The 21121-nt window shown below is 35.9% G+C and overlaps 1 protein-coding gene across 2 annotated transcripts in view; it reads right to left on the bottom strand.

Annotated features, from left to right (window-relative positions):
• Window positions 1–14849: 14849 nt before the first annotated feature.
• The window catches only part of GPC5 (glypican 5), a 1134491-nt gene continuing 1128219 nt past the window's right edge, over window positions 14850–21121 (bottom strand). For both annotated transcript variants that reach the window (XM_055335624.1, XM_055335625.1), the window contains one exon: window positions 14850–14986. In XM_055335624.1, coding sequence (XP_055191599.1) covers window positions 14919–14986 — 68 coding nt within the window. In that variant the 3' untranslated portion in view covers window positions 14850–14918. The remainder of the gene's footprint in view (window positions 14987–21121) is intronic.

The following is a 21121-nucleotide window of genomic DNA, read 5'->3' as shown; positions in this document are numbered from 1 at the left end:
AATTTCTGCAATGATAATAGCTAATACTGAGAGCAAAAAAACCTCTGAATTTTCCCATAATGAAATGCATTAATGTTAACAAAGACTTATTTTGAAACATTTATCTCATTAAAAATTATGTGCAATCATACCCATGTACATGAGCCCAAATGCCTAAAAAAATGAAACCAAATTTTAAAGACAACAGTTTAATATATTATAGCAAAGATTATTTATAGTGCTAAATGAAATTTTAAATATGTCTTCAGAGGGTCTATATTCATGGGTAACACAGAAATTACTCCTAATTTTCTTTCTTAATATTTTTTGCTCATCTGAAATTCTTAGAAAATATGCCCACCAGACTTACAAAAATTTTAGAGTAACTCATGAATTTATCCACTCTTAGGTAAAGTTTCTTGATGATATTTAGTTATTGTTGGACTATAATCTCAATTTGCACATAAATCATAGTTTGGAATTATCACAATAAAATATCTATTCTTTTTACATGCAATCAAAAATCAAACATGTCCCATGTTAAAACAAATGCCTGTTCACCTCATCAGCAATGGGCATGTGTCTTAGGGCATCTCCTCCAAGGCATCAGTGACAGCACTCTTGCTGAGTCCGGATTTCTTGTAGCTCTCTAGTAGAACCAGCATGTCCTTTCCTATGGACTGCGCTCTCTTGATTACGTGGAAATCCTCCTTTTGTATCCTTCATAACCCATGAAGGGAAAGAGGAAAAACTCCTATTCTTTTACTCTCCAGGTGCTATCTTTATGGTTTGATTTTTCTCTATTTTTCTGTATCTTTGTGTTTCTGTCTTATTTTTAATGGAAAACTAAGTGCTTCTAGTCCCAATTGTGGCCTTTTTTTTTCAAGAGCTCTACATTATTAACAACCCCCCAAGTTCTCCTCCTCTCTAGAATGCATCTATTCTCTCTTTTTAAATAGCTTCTTATGAGCACAGTATATTTGTGCCTACCCAGATACACAAATAAACATATACATGTATATATTTCTGTTCAAGATCCTGAATCCTAAAAAACTGAAAAAGTAGATCAGAAATGTATTTCCTTTCAACTAATCTCAGACAAAATTTGGACTAAAGTACCTTTTTTAATGACTATTTTTTAAAATTCTATTACCACTTATCAAAAATTAAGCATAATGCTGCCAATCATTTTAAGATGTGTATAGTACAGGGCAACAATTTTCCCATTAAAGAATTCTTGGGGTCCCAATGCTAAGGAGTGACAAATGAGATCTCATCCTGGAGCAAAGAGGAAGGAAATATAAAGTCCATAATATAGCTCCTCTGTTAAATATTTGTTATTAACCATTGAATTATGCTAATCTCCTTGTAAAATCCTCCATTCCCATATCATGTTTAGTGTTGGGAACTTAACAAATAGATATACCTCTTCTATATACTTAGAGATTTCAGTCCAAACACCTAATGATAAATCTTATGTGCTGAACACTAATATCTACACTTTAAATTACATTAAAAGTGCTTTCTAGCATGGTAAATAGAAATTTTAATTTAGTACTCACAACTTCATTATGCTTAATCTTCTAAGATCATCTATTGCAAAATATATTTACATATCAATTTACTAACTGGGATTAGAATGTAGAAATAGGCATGTGTACAAAGATAATGATTAAATGTAATATAAAATTTTAATTAAAAAAGAATTTTAATTGTTAGCATGTTTTAAATTAGAACAAATCATGATTGCATTATAAAAGCAAAAAGAAACATTGACATACTATTACATTTTATCTTTAAATATTCACCAACTTTTTTTTCCATTTTATTTCCTTCACCTTATTAAATTAGTAATACTGAATTTGTCAAATGTACATTTAAAACTGTATGTATAAAAAGTCCATGACAATTTGAATGAAGCATTGGAAGAAGTATCTTGAACAAAACTAGAAAAAAATTAATTTTTAATATATTGAAAATCACAAAAGAAAATCTATCTCTATTGTCCTAAAATAATGAAATCTACTTGTAATTTCCTAGATGTAGTTGGGTAAAATAATTATTTTTTCTGTTAGTGACTCATTAATACTTTCAATAAAAAGCAATTCTAACAAAGGAAAATGCATAATAGTCTCTTCACTCACATTCTTAGCGATTAACTTCTCATTTTCCATAGAGTGATACTTGAAATTTTATGTGAATGGGCATGTATATTTTATAGCAACAAATGAATCAATTGGTGCTGCTCTGGATAATATGTGCTAATAGGTCATTTAAACTGTGATTAAGAGGATAATTATTGGAGACATGTCAGCTTGTGTGTGAAATAAGTAAGGTATTTAGTACATTCTTCTTTATAATTTTTAGGTGCTACTACATAGTTTATTTGCCTCTAATTCTCCAATATCTCTTCTTTCAAGTTAGGGATATAAGTTGAGCCATATTTCTTATTGCTTTTGAAAGCATCCTTGTAGAGTAATGGTATTGAATTGGATATTCTGAGTCAGTATACACTGAAACTTTAGTGTCTCAGAGTCTACCCTTCAAAATTTGTAAATCTATTTATGAACTTATAATCAATTCCATATATTCAGAGGAGGTAAAAATAAAGGCTGAGAACCTTTGCATCTTAGTTAATATAATTTTCTTGTTATAGATATACTATTGCTTAAAATAATGGAGAAAACACTTGCAAGGGGGCAGGAGTTCTAAATTCTTGTCCTTCATTAGATACTTATGAAGTGTGTAATTAGCCTCTATTTCCCTATCTGTAAATGACCTTCCCACTATCCTAAGATGTGCCTATGAGGATTTCATTTTTATTTAATTTCAAGAAAATTATATATAAAATTTCACCTCATCTCTTCTGTTCAGACAAAAAAACTAAGCTGCTTCCCTGCATTATCTAGTCACTGGCTCTTTCTTTTTATTCATTTTAAAGCCAAACTACTATTTGTCATGGGGAAAAGAAGCATGACAATAGCGAAGATACATCATTTGCAAGCCCCATTTGTGTACTTTTTGGTGTGTCTTTTCAGAAAATTTTAATGTATGTATATTATTATGTGGTGATGAGATTATATGCCACAAACTCATTTCCACCTTTTGCAAACAGATATATATGGGTCATTTTCATATCAATGCATTCTGTATAACATTTGAATAACGTTCTATGGAATGGTCATTTTATAATGCACTTAATTAGTTCCTAATAATAGACTTCTAAATAATTTTCATTGTTTTTTTGGTATTACAAATATAACATAATAAGCATCTTCATATATTTATCTAAATTGCTTTTCATTTCATATTTTTAACAATACCATTGCTGGATCAAAGCAATGAGCATCTTAGTTGTCCAGAGATTTGTTCAACTGCCCTCCAGAAATTTTGCCTATTATACTCTACCAGTAGTGCATTAGCATGTTGCTTTCCTCCATACCTGCCCAAATTGGATATTTTATACTTAAAATTTTTGCCAATCTGTTATTAAATTGAAATTTCTTTAGTTATGTGTGAGATTGGACATACACATTTTCCATATAAATATTATTTGTAATCCTTTTATGTGATTATCCTAACAATTCTTTTTTGTTTGTTTTATTTAAATTCAATTTGCCAACATATAGTGCTCATCCTCAGTGTCCATCACCCAGCTACCCCATCTCCCCACCAACCTCCCCTTGTGCAACCCTTTGTTTCCCTGAGTTAGGAGTCTCTCATGATTTGTCTCCCTCTATAATTTTTTCCCACTCAGTTCACCTCCTTTCCCTTATCTTCTCTTTCACTATTTCTTATATTCCACATATGAGTGAAACCATATGATGATTGCCCTTCTCTGATTGATTTATTTTACTCAGCATAATACCCTCAGTTAAATCCATGTTGAAGCAAATGGTGGGTATTCATCTTAGCCTAACGATTTCTTAGCAAGTAGTGTGTATGTTATGATTCCATTTTACTGTCTATTCTAATTAAACTGTGAATATATGACAGATTGCCAATATAGAGAATTTGGAAAATACAGAATATCTAGTAAAACAGTTGAATAAGAACATGTAGAAGAAAGGGAAATGCTACATTATATTAAGCTAAAAACTAAATAATGTCCGTTGGATTTGGTTACTAGGAGGGGTCCAAGACTGTAATCTTCTTTATCTATCCTTAAACTTAATGAATTATTAAGTATTGCCACTCCTTCCTTTTATTATCTCTCATTATCACCTTTTTTCAGCATTTCTTACTTACCATGGAATTCAATTTCTGAAAATCTTTTCTCTGCACTAGATCTACAGACAACTTTAAAATCTCCACACTTCCCATCCTTCATAATGCTGCCAGAGCAATAGTTAATACTCTAAGTCTATTGGCATACTTTCCTGATTTCTACATTTATTATCATCTTTAATAGATAAAACAGATGAACACCTGTGAAAGTACTCTATGAATACTTTGAGTCCAGATTGCTGCGATTTTAATCACCTGCCACACCAATTCCTCCATTTTTCCCCTGTGTCATATATTGTCCTTTGATAATAAATAAAAAATTTAAACTATTTATAATTCTTGAAAAATGTCATGTTCTAATATCATGATATTTTTACCTATACTTTTCCTTCTGAATAGTTTCTCTTTGCTTTCTGCTGAAAAAAACAAAGTCTTACTTCTTTGGATTTCAGGTCATTCATTACTTTCAGGATGTAGACATTCCACTCTGACTTATTTAATCTCAGATAGATATTTCTCCTCATCTTACTGGACTTTGAACATGCTACCCACTATGGCAGATATCATATTAAAGTTGAAATTGCTAGTTTGTATGCCTGTTTTTCTACTTGGTGTAAGCTCCTTTAAAGTCATGATCATGTCTCTGGTTTGAATAAAAGTGTCCTACCAAGGATTTTCCAGAATTAGGGCCAAAGAGGACAATCTCTGTGCGAGTTATTCATTAATGAAATACTCCCAGGGTAGTTGGATAAGACACTGGTTGAAGCAGAACCAAGAGGGACAGGAGGCCAGGCAAGGGTATAATCTCCATAAGAAAAGCCTGGACGGAATAAGCTTCAGCCTGTACTATAGAGAAACTTGACAGTATTCAGATTTAGAAATATAAGCCTTAAATCTATTAAGATCCAGGTAATGAATCTGGAACTTCGTCATTTCTGCAATCTTTCAGTCATTAGTTGGTGGAAGCCTTATGGGGAAGGAAAATCCCAGGCATGTCCCAGCTTCTGCAAGTGAGGGCCAAGTAACTCCAAGAGCTAAATGACAGTGTGAAAAGGAGAGCTTCCTTTAGGCATTTAATAAATTTTGGTTGGCTGGGTGGGTGGATAAATGATAAATTCTGGAACATGGCAACTGAAAGTGGAAGACTTCTGACAAAGAGCATGGTACCTCAAAATGTTTAAATTAATGACAAACAAAAGGTGAAATCTTACAAAATCATTATAGGCTATGATTTTGGAGATTATGTAATGACAAAATTATTTGATAAATATTATGTAAAAAGTGGATGCTAAAAAACTACATATTACAACATTGAAAAAGTTTATTTTATTTATATTGGGTGTACATATGTATATATATATGTGTGTGTGTGTGTGTTATATGTGTGTGTGTATGTGTGTGTATAAATATAAAACCTTAGACACAAAAATCCACATATAATTATAATCCGCATATAATTATACCAAAATATGAATGCTGATGAGTGAATCTTACTTAAATAATTTTAACTGTCTGTATTTTTCAAAATTTTCAGATGGAGCATGTTAGGATTTTTTTTTTTTTTTTTAAGTATAACTGGTTGGTTGGGATGCCTGGATGGCTCAGTGTTTGAGCATCTGCCTTCAGCTCAGGTCATGATCCCAGGTCTGGGATCAAGCCCTGCATCAGGGTAGGGAGCCTGCTTCTCCCTTTTTCTATGTCTCTGCTTCTCTCCCTGTGTCTCTCATGAATAAATAAATAAAATCTTTTAAAAAATAATTAAAAAGTATAACTGGTTGTTAAAGGCATATATTCATGAGAGAATCACAACATATAGACCTTTGCTGTCCAATATGGAAGTTATTAGAGAATGTGTCTTCTTTACTTTAAATTTTAAATAATTAAAATTACATAAAAAATAAAAATTCAATCCTTCAGCTTTGTTAGCCACATTTTAAAATCTTAATAGTTATATGTAGCTAGTTAATAACATATTGTGCAATATTGATTTACAGAATGTTTCCATCACAGCAAATGGTTTTATTAGACAAATATAGACTACTCATTTAAGAAATGTGTTGGGCATGGGATGCCTCAATGGCTCAGTGGTTGATTAGTCGCCTTTGGTTCAGGTCATGATCCTGGGGTCATGGGATCAAGTCTTGCATCAAATCAAGAAGAGGTAGCCTGCTTCTCCCTCTGCCTATGTCTCTGCCTCTCTCCCTGTGTGTGTCTCTTATGACAAACAAAATCTTAAAAAAAAAAAAGGAAAAAAAAAACAGAAATATTTTGGTCAGATCTATCCTTTTTTTTAACTAAAAAAAGAAGCTAGTAGAAATTCTGGAACTAAAACAATACAACAACTAAAACAACAGCCTAAATTAAAAACTCAATTGAAAAGTTGCAGAAGAGATAATTAACTGAAGATAGAGAGGGAGGAATAATCTATAATGATGCAATGACAGAATAAAAATGAAAAATAGAATACAGGGGATCCTTGGGTGGCTCAGTGGTTTAGCTCCTGCCTTCGGCCCAGGGCGTGATCCTGGAGTCCCCGGATCGAGTCCCACATCGGGCTCCCTTCATGGAGCCTGCTTCTCCCTCTGCCTGTGTCTCTGCCTCTCTCTCTCTCTCTCTCCCCCCGTGTCTCTTGTGAATAAATAAATAAAATCTTTAAAAAAATAAAAAAAAGAAAAATAGAATACACAGAAAAATATATGAAAGTGTATAGTTTTACATTATTATTACATGTACGTTGGTTTAAATATACTTGTATATATGTTTATGTATACTTCTTGGTATTTATTCTTGGAAAAATGCATGCCAATATGTTTGAAAGTATTTAAGAATGTTCTGAATGGGGCAGCCCCGGTGGCGCAGTGGTTTAGCACCGCCTGCAGCCCGGGGTGTGATCCTGGAGACCCAGAATCGAGTCCCACATTGGGCTTCCTGCATGGAGCCTGCTTCTCCCTCTGCCTGTGTCTCTGCCTCTCTCTTTGCTCTCTCTGAATAAATAAATAAATAAATCTTTAAAAAAAAAAAAAGAATGTTCTGAATGGCATGACTTGCAATCATTACAAAAAGAGGAACATTGAAATTGTCTCTCATCAAGAAAGTAAATAAATCGTGGTATATCTATACAAAGACTCCTATACAATTCCCCAAATGAATAAAATACATTTAATCATAAGAAATAAACAAACCGGAGGGGGCGGGGGCAAGATGGCAGAGGAGTAGGGTCCCCAAGTCAACTCTACCCACAAAATTACCTAGATAACTTTCTAATCAACCCAAAAACCTACAAATTTGACCTGAGATCTAAAGAGAGAACAGCTGGAACGCTACAGAGAAGAGTTTGCGTATGTAAGAAGTACAACTTGTTTTTAGCCACTCTGCATAGAGCAAAATGACTAGAAAGAAGAACTCCCCACAAAAGAAAGAATCAGAAACAGTACTCTCTGCCACAGAGTTAGAGAATTTAGATTACAATTCGATGTCAGAAAACCAATTCAGAAGCACAATTATAAAGCTACTGGTGGCTCTGGAAAAAAGCATAAAGGTTTCAAGAAACTTCATGACTGTAGAATTTAGATCTAATCAGGCCAAAATTAAAAATCAATTAAATGAGATGCAATCCAAACTGGAGGTCCTAATGAGGTAGAAGAAAGAGTGACAGAGAAGACAAGTTGATGGCAAGGAAGGAAGCTGAGGAAAAAAGAGAAAAACAATGAAAAGATCATGAGTAGAGGTTAAGGGAAATAAATGACAGCCTCAGAAGGAAAAGTCTACATTTAATTGGGGTTCCAGAGGGCGCTGAAAGGGACAGAGGACCAGAAAAGATATTTGAACAAATCACAGCTGAGAACTTCCCTAACAGGCATTCAGATTCAGGAAATAGAGAGATTCCCTGCTAAAATCAATAAAAACCATTCAACACCTCGACATTTAATAGTGAAACTTGCAAATTCCAAAGATAAAGAGAAAATCCGTAAAGCAGCAAGAGACAAGAGATCCCTAACTTATATGGAGAGAAATACTAGATTAACAGCAGACCTCTCCACAGAGACCTGACAGGCCAGAAAGGGCTGGCAGGATATATTCAGGGTCTAAGTGAGAAGAACACGTAGCCAAGAATACTCTATCCAGCAAGGCTCTCATTCAGAATAGAAGGAGACATAAAGAGCTTCCAAGATAGGCAGAAACTGAAAGAATATGTGACCACCAAACCAGCTCTGCAAGAAATATTAAGGGGGACTCTGTAAAAGAAAGAGGAAGCCTAAAAAAAAATAAACCACAAAAAAAACAGGGACTGAATAGTTATGTTAATAGTACTGAATAGTTAGTGTTATGATGACACTAAATTCATATCTTTCAATAGTAACTCTGAACGTGAATGGGCTTAATGATCCCATCAAAAGATGCAGGGGTTCTGACTGGATAAAAAAAGCAAGACCTATCTAATTGCTGTCTACGAGAGACTCATTTTAGACCTAAGTACACCTCCAGCCTGAAAATGAAAGGTTGGAGAACCATTTACCATTCAAATGGTCCTCAAAAGAAAGCAGGGGTAGCAATCCTCATATCAGATAAGTTAAAGTTTATCCCAAAGACCGTAGTAACAGATGAAGAGGGACACTATATCATACTTAAAGGGTCTATCCAACAAGAGGACCTAACAATCAGAATATTTATGCCCCTAATGTGGGCGCTGCCAAGTATATCAATCAATTATTAACCAAAGTAAAGATATACTTAGATAATAATACACTAATAGTAGGAGACTTCAACATGGCACTTTCTGCAAATGACAGATCTTCTACGTACAACATCTCAAAAGAAAGAAGAGCTTTAAATGATACACTAGACAAGTTGGATTTCACAGATATTTAAAGAACTTTACATGCAAACGCAACTGAATACACATTCTTCTCGAGGGCACATGGAACTTTCTCCAGAATAGACCACATACTGGGTCACAAATCAGGTCTGAAATGATACCAAAAGATTGGAATTGTCCTCTGCATATTTTCAGACCATAATGCTTTGAAACTTGAATTCAATCACAAGACAAAATTTTGAAGAAATTCAAACACGTAGAGGTAAAAGACCATCCTGCTAAAAGATGAATGGGGGGAGCCTGGGTGGCTCAGTGGTTTAGCACCTTCATTTTCTATCAATATTACTTTTAATATTTCCAGTGCCTTCCCCTCTGTCTTGCCTCAGGGACTTGGCATGCTTCTCCTCAACTGATACAACCTTCCTTTACTCTTCAACCTTATCTCAGAGATCATTTCCTCAGGGAATATCAGCCCCACAAAATGAACAGTGGCCTTCTTCCTGCACACTTTCTCAGAATGACATTATTTCTTTTAGATCACCCTCCATTTATAATTTTACTTCCTCAGTGCAATGACCTGAATAAGGTCTGTTTCCCCACAAGGCTATAAGCATGGTCAGGGATACAACTTTTACCAGTAAGCCTTCAATGGACGTTGGCTAATAATTATTTAATTAATGATGAATTAGGTTTTGGAAAAATCAAATTTAAGACATCTTTGGGATACACAGGTGGATAGATCCAGTAAACACTGGGAAATATGGATCACTTATTCTTAGGAATGGTCTGTCTAAACTTGGAAATTTGGAAGAGAAGAAGCAGGGCAGATGGCAGAGTGGGAGGATCCTAAGCTGTCCTTGTCCAAGAGGAACAACTAACACTCAATCAGCATAAATAATTTGAAAAATGACCCAAAGACTAGGAGAACAAACTCCACAACTATAAGTAGAAAAAAGGCCACACATAAGAAATTAGGAAGAGCGGAGATGTGGTTTTGGAGCAAAATGGATCTTGGCTGCCTGCCTGGGGTCAGGAGGGATCCAGGGTTGAGGAGAAGATACATAAGAGATGTGATAAGAGACTATCACATCAGGGATCCTGCATGGGAAAGATAAATACCCATAATTGGCTTTGAAAGCAAGACGGGCCAAATTTCATGAGCTTTTACAATCAGCAGGAGTCAAAGCCTGGACTTTTAAAAATCAGTGGGCTTGATTTTGGGAGATCCTGGGGGCATTAGTTACTGAGTCCCTGTCCTTAAAGAAACAGCACCACAAACAGCCTATGCTGATATAGCATAGAACCACCAGTTTGTAAAATGCCTGGGGAATAGGAGATTGAGAGTAATTTACTCATCTCAGAGTGTGCCAGAGAGGCAAGGATCACATGAAGACCCCTCTGGGAACAAAAGAGCTGGCATGTGCCATTTCCCTCCCCAACTCCCCAGCATAAACACATGACCACCTGCAGGAACCAGCATAGCACCTATATTCACTACTCAACTTGCTTACAGCAAGCCCTATCCCCTCACACTTAGGCAGATGGTCCCTTCCCAGTCACACATGCCTCAGTCCCTGAAATGCAGAGGACCAGCACAAACCCTGCCAACATCTCTTCTCCTGACTTGCGTGTTTTTTGGGGGCCTCAGATTTGGTAGCACTCAGTTTCATTTTGTAAGCAGACCAGCACAAACCTTGCTAAAACATGCCCCACATGAGTGGGGATGAAACATTGCCCACAATAGGCAAAGAGAACGTCCGCAAACAACTGGAGTGAAGGAAAAAGATACCAGGACTCAATAGCAGTGGACACAAAACACACATACGAGATGCTTCCTGAAGCATCAGGTGCTAGGGAAGTGGGGACACTGCATTGCAGGGCAATACAGGACATTTTCTTTGTTAGGCCATTACCTTCAAATGCAGGAAACATAGCTGACTTCCTAACACAGAGAAACAGATATAGAGTTAGATAAAATGAAGAGACAGAGGAATATGTCCTAAATGAAAGAATAGGACCAAACGACAGCAAGAGACCTATGTGAAATAGATATAAGCAATATGCCTGATAAGTAATTTAAAGTAATTATCATAAAGATACTCACTGGAGTTGAGAAAAGAGTGGAGGACATCAGTGAGACCTTTAACAACAAGATAAAAAGGAATCAAAGATGAAGAGCACCAAAGAAATGAAATTAAAAATACATTTATTGAAATAAATTGTAGGCTAGAGGAAGTAGAGGAATTTATTAATGGCCAGAAGACAGAGTAATGGAAAGTAATCAAGCTGAGCAAATGAGAGAAAAATAATTATGTAAATTGAGAATACTTTTAGGCAACTCAGTGACTCCATCAAGAATAACTAACATTGGTATTATAGAGATCCCAGAATAAAAAGAGAGAAAAAGGGGGACAGAAACATTATTTGGAGAAATAATAGATGAAAATTTCCTAATCTGGGGGGAAGGAAATAGATATCCAGATTCAGGAAGCACATAAGTCCTCTATACAAATCAACCCAAGGAAATCCACACCAAAACACATAGTAACTAAGTGGCAAAAAGTAGTGATAAAGAAAGAAATAATTAAAGAATCAAAATAAGACAGTATTATATAAGGGAAACCCCACACTGCTATCAGTGGATTTTTCAGCAGAAATTTGTAGGTCAGAAGGGAGTGGTCTGATAAATTCAAAGCACTGAAAGGGAAAAATCTGCAGCCAAAAATACTTTATCCAGCAAGACTATCATTCAGAATAGAGGAGAGATAAACATTTTTTTCAGAAAAAGAGAAGTTAAAGGAGTTCATGGCTACTAAAACAGCCTGACAAGATATATAAAGGAGACTCTTTGAGCGGAAAAGAGAGACTAATAAGTAAGAGTATGAAAATTTAAAAGAAAAAAATATGAGAGCAGTAAAAACAAGTATTTCTGTAAAAATCAATCAAGGTATTAATTTTAAAAAGGGTGTAAAATATAATACCATATACCTAAAACTTGGAGGAGGGGCAGAGGAGTAAAGAATGGTTTCAAATTTAAGTGACCATCAACTTAATATAGACTCTTATACATAAAGATGTCATTTACAAACCTAATTTTAAACACAGATCAAAAATTAGTAATAGATATACAAAGAATAAACAGAAAGAAATCCAAGTGTATCACTAAACAAGGCCAGCAAACCATGAAAAATAGCAAGAAATGGATCAGAGAAAAACTACAAAAACAACCACAAAACAAGTAACAAAATGGCAATAAGTACATACTTATCAATAATTGCTTTGAATATAAATGGACTAAATGCTCCAATCAAAAGCCATAGAGTGACAGAGTGGATAAAAAAATAAGATCCATCTATATGCAGCCTACAAGAGACTCATTTCAGACCTAAAGACACCTGCAGGTTGAAAGCGAGAGGATGGTAAAACATTTATTATGCAAACAGATGCCAAAAGAAAGCCAGGGTAGTAATATTTATATCAGACAAAACAGACAACCACAAGAAAAAATCTGGAAAGAGCACAAATGTATGGATAAAAATCATGCTACTAAAGAATGAACCAAGAAATCAAAGAAGAAATTTAAAAAATTACATAGAAACAAAAGAAAATAGAAACACAATGGTCCAAATTTTGGGGATACACCAAATGCTGTACTTCTTAAGTTACTCCAAAAAATAGAAGAGGAAGGAAAACTTCCAAATTCTTTCTATAAGGCTAGTTTTACCCTGATACCAGATCCAGATAAAGATACCACAATAGGACAGCCTGGGTGGCTCAGCGGTTTAGCACTGCCTTCAGCCCAGGGTGTGATCCTGGAGACCTGGGATTGAGTCCCATGTCAGGCTGCTTGCATAGAGCCTGCTTCTCCCGCTGCCTGCTTCTCTCTCTCTCTCTCTCTCCCCCCCCCTCTCTCTCTCTCTTTCTGTGTCTCTCATGAATAAATAAATAAAATCTTAAAAAAAAGACACCACAAATAAGGGAAATACAGGCCAATATATATGAACATAGATGCAAAAATCCTCAAGAAAATACTAAAAGAAGAACTTGGATAGTCAGCAGACACATGAAAAGATGCCCAATATTAATCATCTTCATAGAAATGCAAATCAAGTCTACAATGATATAACCTCATGCCTGTCAGATCTGCTAAAATAAAAAACAAGAAAAAACAAGCGTTGACAAGGATGTGGACGAAAACGAACCCTCATATACTGTGGATAGGAAGGCAAAATGTTTCAGCTAGTGTGAAAAACAGAATGGAGTTTCCTCAAAAAATTAAAAATGGAACTCCCCTAAAATCTAGTAATTGCTCTACCTGGTATTTACCGCCAAAATACAAAAACACTAGTTCAGAGGGATATATGCACTCCTATGTTTATAGTAGTGTTATTTACAATAGTCAAATTATGGAAACAGCCCAAATGTGAGTCTGTAGACCAATGGACAAAGAAAATGTAGTAAATATATACAATGGAATGTTATTCAGCCATAAAAAAGAATGGAATCTTACCACTTGCAACAATATGGATAGATCTAAAGTATAATGACAATAGCCAACAAACTGGTGGTTATCAGAGGGGAGGTAGGTGGAGGGATGGGTTAAATAGGTGATGGCGATTAAGGAGGATACTTATCATGATGAGCACTGAGTAAAGTATGGAAGTGTTGAACCACTATAATGTACACCTGAAACCAATATAACATTATGTTAACTATGCTTGGAATTAAAATAAAAATTAAAAAAAAGAGTTAATAACTTGGGAGTCATCAATAGTGCCAGCATAATTCATAGTGGATCTAGTGCTCTTGGAAGAGGTAAGAGAAAGCTAAAAAGAAAAAAAAAAGTGAGAACAAACATAAGTCCTCTATAATTTAACTGTGACATATTTACCACCTGTTGATCCTTTACCAAGATCTATACCCCTGGTCTTCTGGGCTTTTTTGTCTTTCCTGGAGTATTTTTCTCACTTCTCTACTTCTTTATGCCTTTTTACCCTTGCAATACTTGTCCCTCCTCTCCCTCCTTATTTACTGAAACCTGCACATATCTTCCACAGTAGATATTGATTCTATTGCTTCTCCTTCCTTTGCTTAATTTGTGACCCTAGGTCAACATGAAACATCTCCTACTTCCTGTTAACGATTTGTTTTATTTCTCAGATAAGAGCTTAAGGTCTTTTAAAAACGTCATATGGGTACCTGGGTGGCTCAGTTGGTTAAGTGACCAACTCTTGATTTTGGCCAAGGTCATGATTTCAGGGTCATGGGATTGAGCCCTAAGTTGAGCTCTGTGCTCAGCGTGGAGCCTACTTGTCCTCTCCCTTTCCCCCTCCTACTGCTCACATATTACCTCTCTCCTTTTCTCAAGAAATAAGTAAATGTATTTTTTAAAAAGTCCTATTCCCCCACTGTCTCACAATCTGCAGCACAGTCCACAATTCTGAAGTTAAAAAAATACCAACTCTTAAAATCAGATTTTTAAAATAATTTTATTTGGCACCAAAACTTGACTTGGCCTAAACTCATTTAGTGGAAAAACCTCAGCTTGGCGGATGTGAGTTCAAAGCTGGTGCTATCTAGAGCTTAAAAATGTGACTTGAAAATATCATGGGCATGACATTATCATTTTATTTTATTATTTTTTAAAGATTTTATTTATTTACTCATGAGACACACACACACACACACACACACAGAGAGAGAGAGAGAGAGAGAGAGAGAGAGAGGAAGAGACACAGGCAGAGGAAGAAGCAGGCTCCATACAGGGAGCCCGATGCGGGACTTGATCCCAGGACTCCAGCATCCCAGGATCTCAGGTAGGCACCACTCGGCACACACCCTGCAGGAAATGTATACCTCCTTTTCAGGGGTCCCCCTGCCCCCCTGCTCACCTGGGTCAAGGCTGGACTGGGCCCGACGAAAACTGGTCAGCATGGAGGACTGGTCCAGTATGAAAAGCTTCACCTGTGGGTCCCCAACACAGCAGTCACATCCCAGCCCCTGGGTGTACAGTTCCACCCCCCCACAAATACAACGTAGGATGCTGCAGAGTGGAGGGGATGTGGAGACCCCTAATAAAGCTATGATGATGGTTCCCTGGGACCAGCAAACCTAAAAAAAAAAAAAAAAAGCACCATGCCCTGGGCCAAAGGTAGGTGCTAAACCACTGAGCCACCCAGGGATCCCCGACATTATCATTTTAAAATCTACTCCCCCCAAATTAAAAACTCTAAATTCCAAACATATATACTCCCAAACAGTTTATATAAGATTGTACCTCTTTCATTGTATTATATCCTGCACTTAGTAGTTTTAATAAACTTTAAATATTGCCAAATGAGTGAATAATTGTATGGTTTATGAGACACTGTCAATTTCAGACGACATATAGAATGCTTACCTATTGTGGGATGATAGAAGCTAACTGATATACTTATGAATAATTATTTTCCCCCAAGAAGGTCCCTATCTAGTGACTAATGCCTACACAGACAAGAAAGATCATGACAGTCATGAAGGATGCATGCAAGATAAACATGTCAGGTTGGAAGAAATGAAAAGAGCTAAACCTAAGAGCAAAGTTTTATGATATTACACATCAGAGCACGTTGTTTTGCAGTTTTTTTAAAGAAAAATATTCTATTAATGAGCATGTTCAATTATAGAAATATAATTCATACAACTTTGCAAAAAACAGAGAAAACAATTCAGACGATCCAGATTTTATTAGTTTTCTAGGAAACAGGTTGTGCATTTAGATTCTAGTAACAGTTTGAAGAGTTGAAAGAATGTCACATTCGGGATAAAAAATCAGAGTGAAGAATCCATTTTATGTTTTCCACAGATTTATCTTAGAGAATTTAAAGTATTCATAGAACAGAATGTGTGATTATATTGAGGTAACTAGTGCTGATACTACCAAAAAGGATGGCCTTTGAAATAGCCCGTTGCTTCACAGTGTTCATCCATGCTTTCCTCTCAACTTTTTTGAATTTCAGAAAAAGAAAACCTACAGAAAATGATGAGTTTTCCACTTCCACTCGCTACTCCTGGCTGCTTCTCTAATTCACTTCTAGCTGTTGGTATTTCTCCCTTTATTATATGCTTTGTATCATATTCTCATGCACTGGGATCTGGATACGAGGTAAAACTTAGCCCCAGATCGAGGGTTAGAGCATACACATAGAATGAAGAGACTTCAGAATGGAGGCTTGGGGTAAGAGCACTAAGAAGGCATAGTTTTATTTCTGGAACTATGCTTCTCCTACCTCTTTAATATTTCCATTAAATAAATGGGTTTTCCTTTGCATTTAAATACATTTATTATATGTTTTTAGTTTTAATCTATATCAAAAAAATAATTGAACTTCCATCCTATGTCATTGTGTTTGTTTATTATTGACCTGCTTCTTGTGGAGTTTCCATAATCATCTGAAAAGTTAAGGAAAAAGAAATAATAATTATGGGATGTGATGTCATTGTGTTTGTTTATTATTGACCTGCTTCTTGTGGAGTTTCCATAATCATCTGAAAAGTTAAGGAAAAAGAAATAATAATTATGGGATGTGTGTGTGCTTGCTAATGCTATGATGGTAATCATCTTGCAATATATTCCTATAAAAATTAACAGGTTGTATGCCTTAAATGCACATGACATTATATGTCAATCATTTCTCGATAAAACTGGAAAAAGTTCATGGAGCTTCCATTGTATTCAGATACACTGGATAGTCTCCAACAACTCCTGGGCATCTACTTCCCATTATCCCCACTGTGCTTTGTGCTCTGGCCACTGACCGCAGGCACTGCTTGACCCAGTTGTTTGCTGGCTTATTGTTGGTTTGACAAGCAAAAGCAGAAGATCAGAGAGGGAAGGAGAGAACATCTAGGTAATATTTTTAGGGTCCTTCCCCACTAGGGTGGGGCTTGGCAGTGACTTGTTTTTCGCTACTTATGCAGTAAGCTATAGATCTTGGGTTTCAAGTATCTGCTCCTGCCCTGGCTCCTTCAGACAATGGAAATGAAATTAGTCCACTAGCATTTTTATTATAACTTGTGGATTTTAAAAAAATTGTCCATATACTTGTAAATAGTCTTTTTTGTTAAACTCTTTTCAATTCCCTGCTTTGAGCGTGCCATCTATTTCCAGAAGGGTTCTGAATAATCAATGGAACTAGGAAGGAAATAAAATTCAGAAAATAATTGAGAAAAGAATATTAGCAGATGCTATCAGCTACCTATCCATATCTTTTTGTCCCTCACCACCTACACTGCTCCTGTGTATGTTTCCTTTCTATGCATTTACCTGAGTGCTTTCCTTAGCTGCTAATCTACTAGGCTCAAGAGCAGAGCAGGTGAGGCATGATGGGAGGTTATGTGCTCCTTTCACCTTTTCCAGCAATCCTGAACTAAAAATTGATAGGATATTGCTGCCAAAATCCTCAGCTCCTTAAATCCTGATTGGAAGTACTTTGAGGCATTGTTCACACTGTCTCTCAGCATTCACCAGTGGGATCAGCCCCAGTTGCCCACAGCAATAATCTGCTTAATAACACACCCTTTATTGGCTTCTAGAGTGTGATCTAGGGTTGGGGAAGGGAGAGGCAGGACAGAGAGAGAGAGAGAGAGAAAATATTAAGCAAGCTCCACACCCAGGGCAGAGCCCAATGCAGGGCTCCATCTCAGGATCCTGAGATAATGACCTGAATTGGCCTTCATCAACTGAGCTACCCAGGCACCTCTCTTTTATTTGACATACTTCTTCATCCCACTGCTGATGACACACAGACACAAACTCACACTACATTAAACCCCCATTCTTGCACAAAAGAACCTCTGCAAAGTTTTGAAAAAAGAGACATACTCTTATTTAGGTCCTAATGGCTCCTCCCTGGATTTTGCATCAAGAGATATTTGAAGGGTTGTTAGGGCAGAGGCAGTGATACCTGACCCAGGGAGGTTAGTTGGTCCAGTGAGCTAGTAGTAGTCAACTGCAATAATCCAGAAGAAAGATGAGGGTGGCTTGCGTGAGAGCAATAATAGTGAAGAAAAGAATGCTCAGATTCTGGGTATTGTTTCTAGATCTCCTGATCAATATTTATTGAAATGTATTATTTATAAGACATATCAAGATATAGTCTTAACCCTCCTTTTAAAGCTGTGGAAAGCAAGTTTAGGAAAGTAAAGTAGGATTTGTAAGGTCCCAACTGCAGAGCCCAGGGCTGCTGCCTCCTTGCCATAGCCCTTCCATCAGGAAGGCTGTCATATCATTAGAATTAGTAGAAGTAATATCAGGCAGTGAGCTGACAGTGAGAAAAACACAGAGGATAGTAGAAACTACCAAGGGTGGAAAACACTTTCAGGAATTTTGGCAGCAAAAGAAAAGAGATATGGAGTAACTAATAAACAAAAGGTACACTTCTTGTATTGTTTTCCTATTTTTCTTTTTAACCTGGGAAAAACTTATTCTTGTTTATATGCTCAGCAGAGGACATACTGGGAAAAAACCTTTATGTTATGGAGTAAAAGGGAATAATTGATCAAGGTAGGCTTGGTAGCAGACAGATGTTAAAGTATATACAAGGGGTTTAAATCATAAGTAATTTACAAATATCTACAAATACATGCTTATTATAAAATATTCAAATACGGGAAGCATGAGCAGACAAAAAGAATCAATGCCAACATGTACCCATTTGCAACAATCCTAAATGCCAGGGCTTTTGCTAAAGTCACAACGTTTCAATGGGGCTAATCTTCCAAATATTTGTGCCATGTATATGTGTGTTTACATTTTTGCATAAAATGAGTCACAATGTTTTTGTCAATTACTTTTTCCTCATAATATATTTTTACATTTTCCACGTCAGCAAACATGAATCTATTATTCTTAATATTTCAATTATGACATCAGCTGTATAATTATACTATTTTAAATATCAGCCACACTTAAAACTTATTTTTAATTATTTACTTATTTGACAGAGAGAAAGAGCCAGAGAGCACAAGCAAGGGGGACCAAAAAGGAAAGGGAGAAGCAGGCTCCCAGCTGAGCAAGGAGCCCAAGGGCTTGATCCCAAGACCCTGGGATCATGACTTGAGCCAAAGGCAGATGCTTAATCAATTAAGACACCCAGGTACCCCTTAATATTTATTTTTATTAACATTTACTTTTAGAATAGTTTTAGATTTACAAAACAATTGTGAAGATAGAACAGAGATTTCAACATATACCATACCCTGCTTCTTCTATTTGTAACATCTTTCATTGGTAAGGTGTATATGTCACAATTAATGAATAAATCAAAATACTATTACTAACTAAAGCTCATATTTATTTATATCCTATTAGATTTTCCTTTATGCTTCTTTTTTTGTCCAGGATCTCATCACAAATATATTACATTTAGTTGTCATATCTCCTTAGGGTGCTCTTGGCTGTGAGACTTTTTGCAGATTTTTATGTTTTTAATGACCTTGACAGTTCTGACATGTGCTGGTTAGGTATTCTGTAGGATGCTCCTCAATTAGGATTTTGCATGATGCTTACTCATGGTTTTGGGAAGACAACTACAGAAGAAAATGCCATTCTTGTATCACAGCAAGGGTATGTGTTATTACTTATCATTATTGTTATTAATCACCTTGATCACCATGGTGAAGTACTCTTTTTGCCCCAAATTTTCATAATCTTTGGAAAGCATTCACTATACATAGCTTTTACTTAAAGAATAGGGAATTATACATGCTCAATCTCATGGAAGCCAGAGTATCTACATAGATTACTTGGACTTCTGCACAGCATATTTATCTATTCTATTTATAGAATTATTTAAAAAATCAGTATGAATTCATATTTACTTTATACTTTGGATTGTAATCTAGTACTACTATATTCTGTTTCTCAAGCTGCTACAGTTTCAGCTGTTGAAAACTCAGTTTGCTCTTGTCCCTTTGACATATCACTGCGTGTGTATGTGTGTCTGTGTGTATTTAGCATCTCTTTACTTCCTGGCACAAGATTGTATAAACTCATTTGCATGTTTTCCACTGCATTCCTAGAATCAAGCATTTCTCCATGGAATCCTTATTCCTTTTATTGGAGAATAATATTAAAAATCAAGAGATAGACACTAGTGCGCTCATGGAGGCTGGTATGTGATTGCTCCTGGGCCTCTCAGGGGGCAAATCAAAGAAATATGTGTGTATACTAACCTGTGCATACACACATGTCTAAAATATCTGTATGTGTAACCATCTTTATTAAGCTAAACTTGAGTTCATACTGATGTTCCAGTTCTAACCCATTGCTATACGGCTCATTCTAGCTTCTGCCCCTTGCTTATTTCAGCTCCTGCTCTTACACATAATGTGGCTCTTATGTTATTCATTTTTAAAAATTATTCGAGTATACACATACAGTGGTTTCAGAACTGATATCTTCTATTTCCATGGAAGAATATTTGATCAACCAGTCTACACTGCCTATGGACGATTCATTTTGCCCTTTGTCCACAGTATGTGCTCATTTCAAAGTTACTTAGGTCAGCACTTTTCCCTCACACTCCCTTTAATGAGGCTGTAACATAGATAGTTTAGTAACGTTCTGCATTCCATCCTGGTATTTCATTGATCTCTAAATAATTTTTTAAGCTTTCCTATACTGCGTTAATTTTCTTATGTTTCAAAGCTCAATAGGTTTCGACAAATGCATAGTGTTCTGTATCCATGATTACAATGTCCTAGAGGAGAGTTTCTCTGCCCTAACAATGCCTTGTGTTCCACCTATTCAATGCCTCCCTACACACACTGTGATCCCCTGGGAATTGTTGATCTGTTTACCTACTGCATGATTTTGTCTTTTGCAGAGTATCATATACATAGAATAATGTGGTTCATAGTCTTTTCAGTCTGATTTCTTTTACTTATCAACATGTACTTTAGAGTCACTCATGTCTTTATATGCCTTGATACCTCATTTCTTTTTAATGCTAAACAGTATTCTGTTATATGGAAATACCAATTTGCTTATCCTAATAAAGGGTATCCTGGCTGATTCCAATTGTTGGCAACTCTGAATACAGCTGCCATAAACAAACA

This window comes from Nyctereutes procyonoides, unplaced genomic scaffold (assembly GCF_905146905.1).
Source record: "Nyctereutes procyonoides isolate TBG_1078 unplaced genomic scaffold, NYPRO_anot_genome, whole genome shotgun sequence".
NCBI classification, from domain to species: domain Eukaryota; kingdom Metazoa; phylum Chordata; class Mammalia; order Carnivora; family Canidae; genus Nyctereutes; species Nyctereutes procyonoides.
This window is presented reverse-complemented; position numbering and strand designations above follow the sequence as displayed.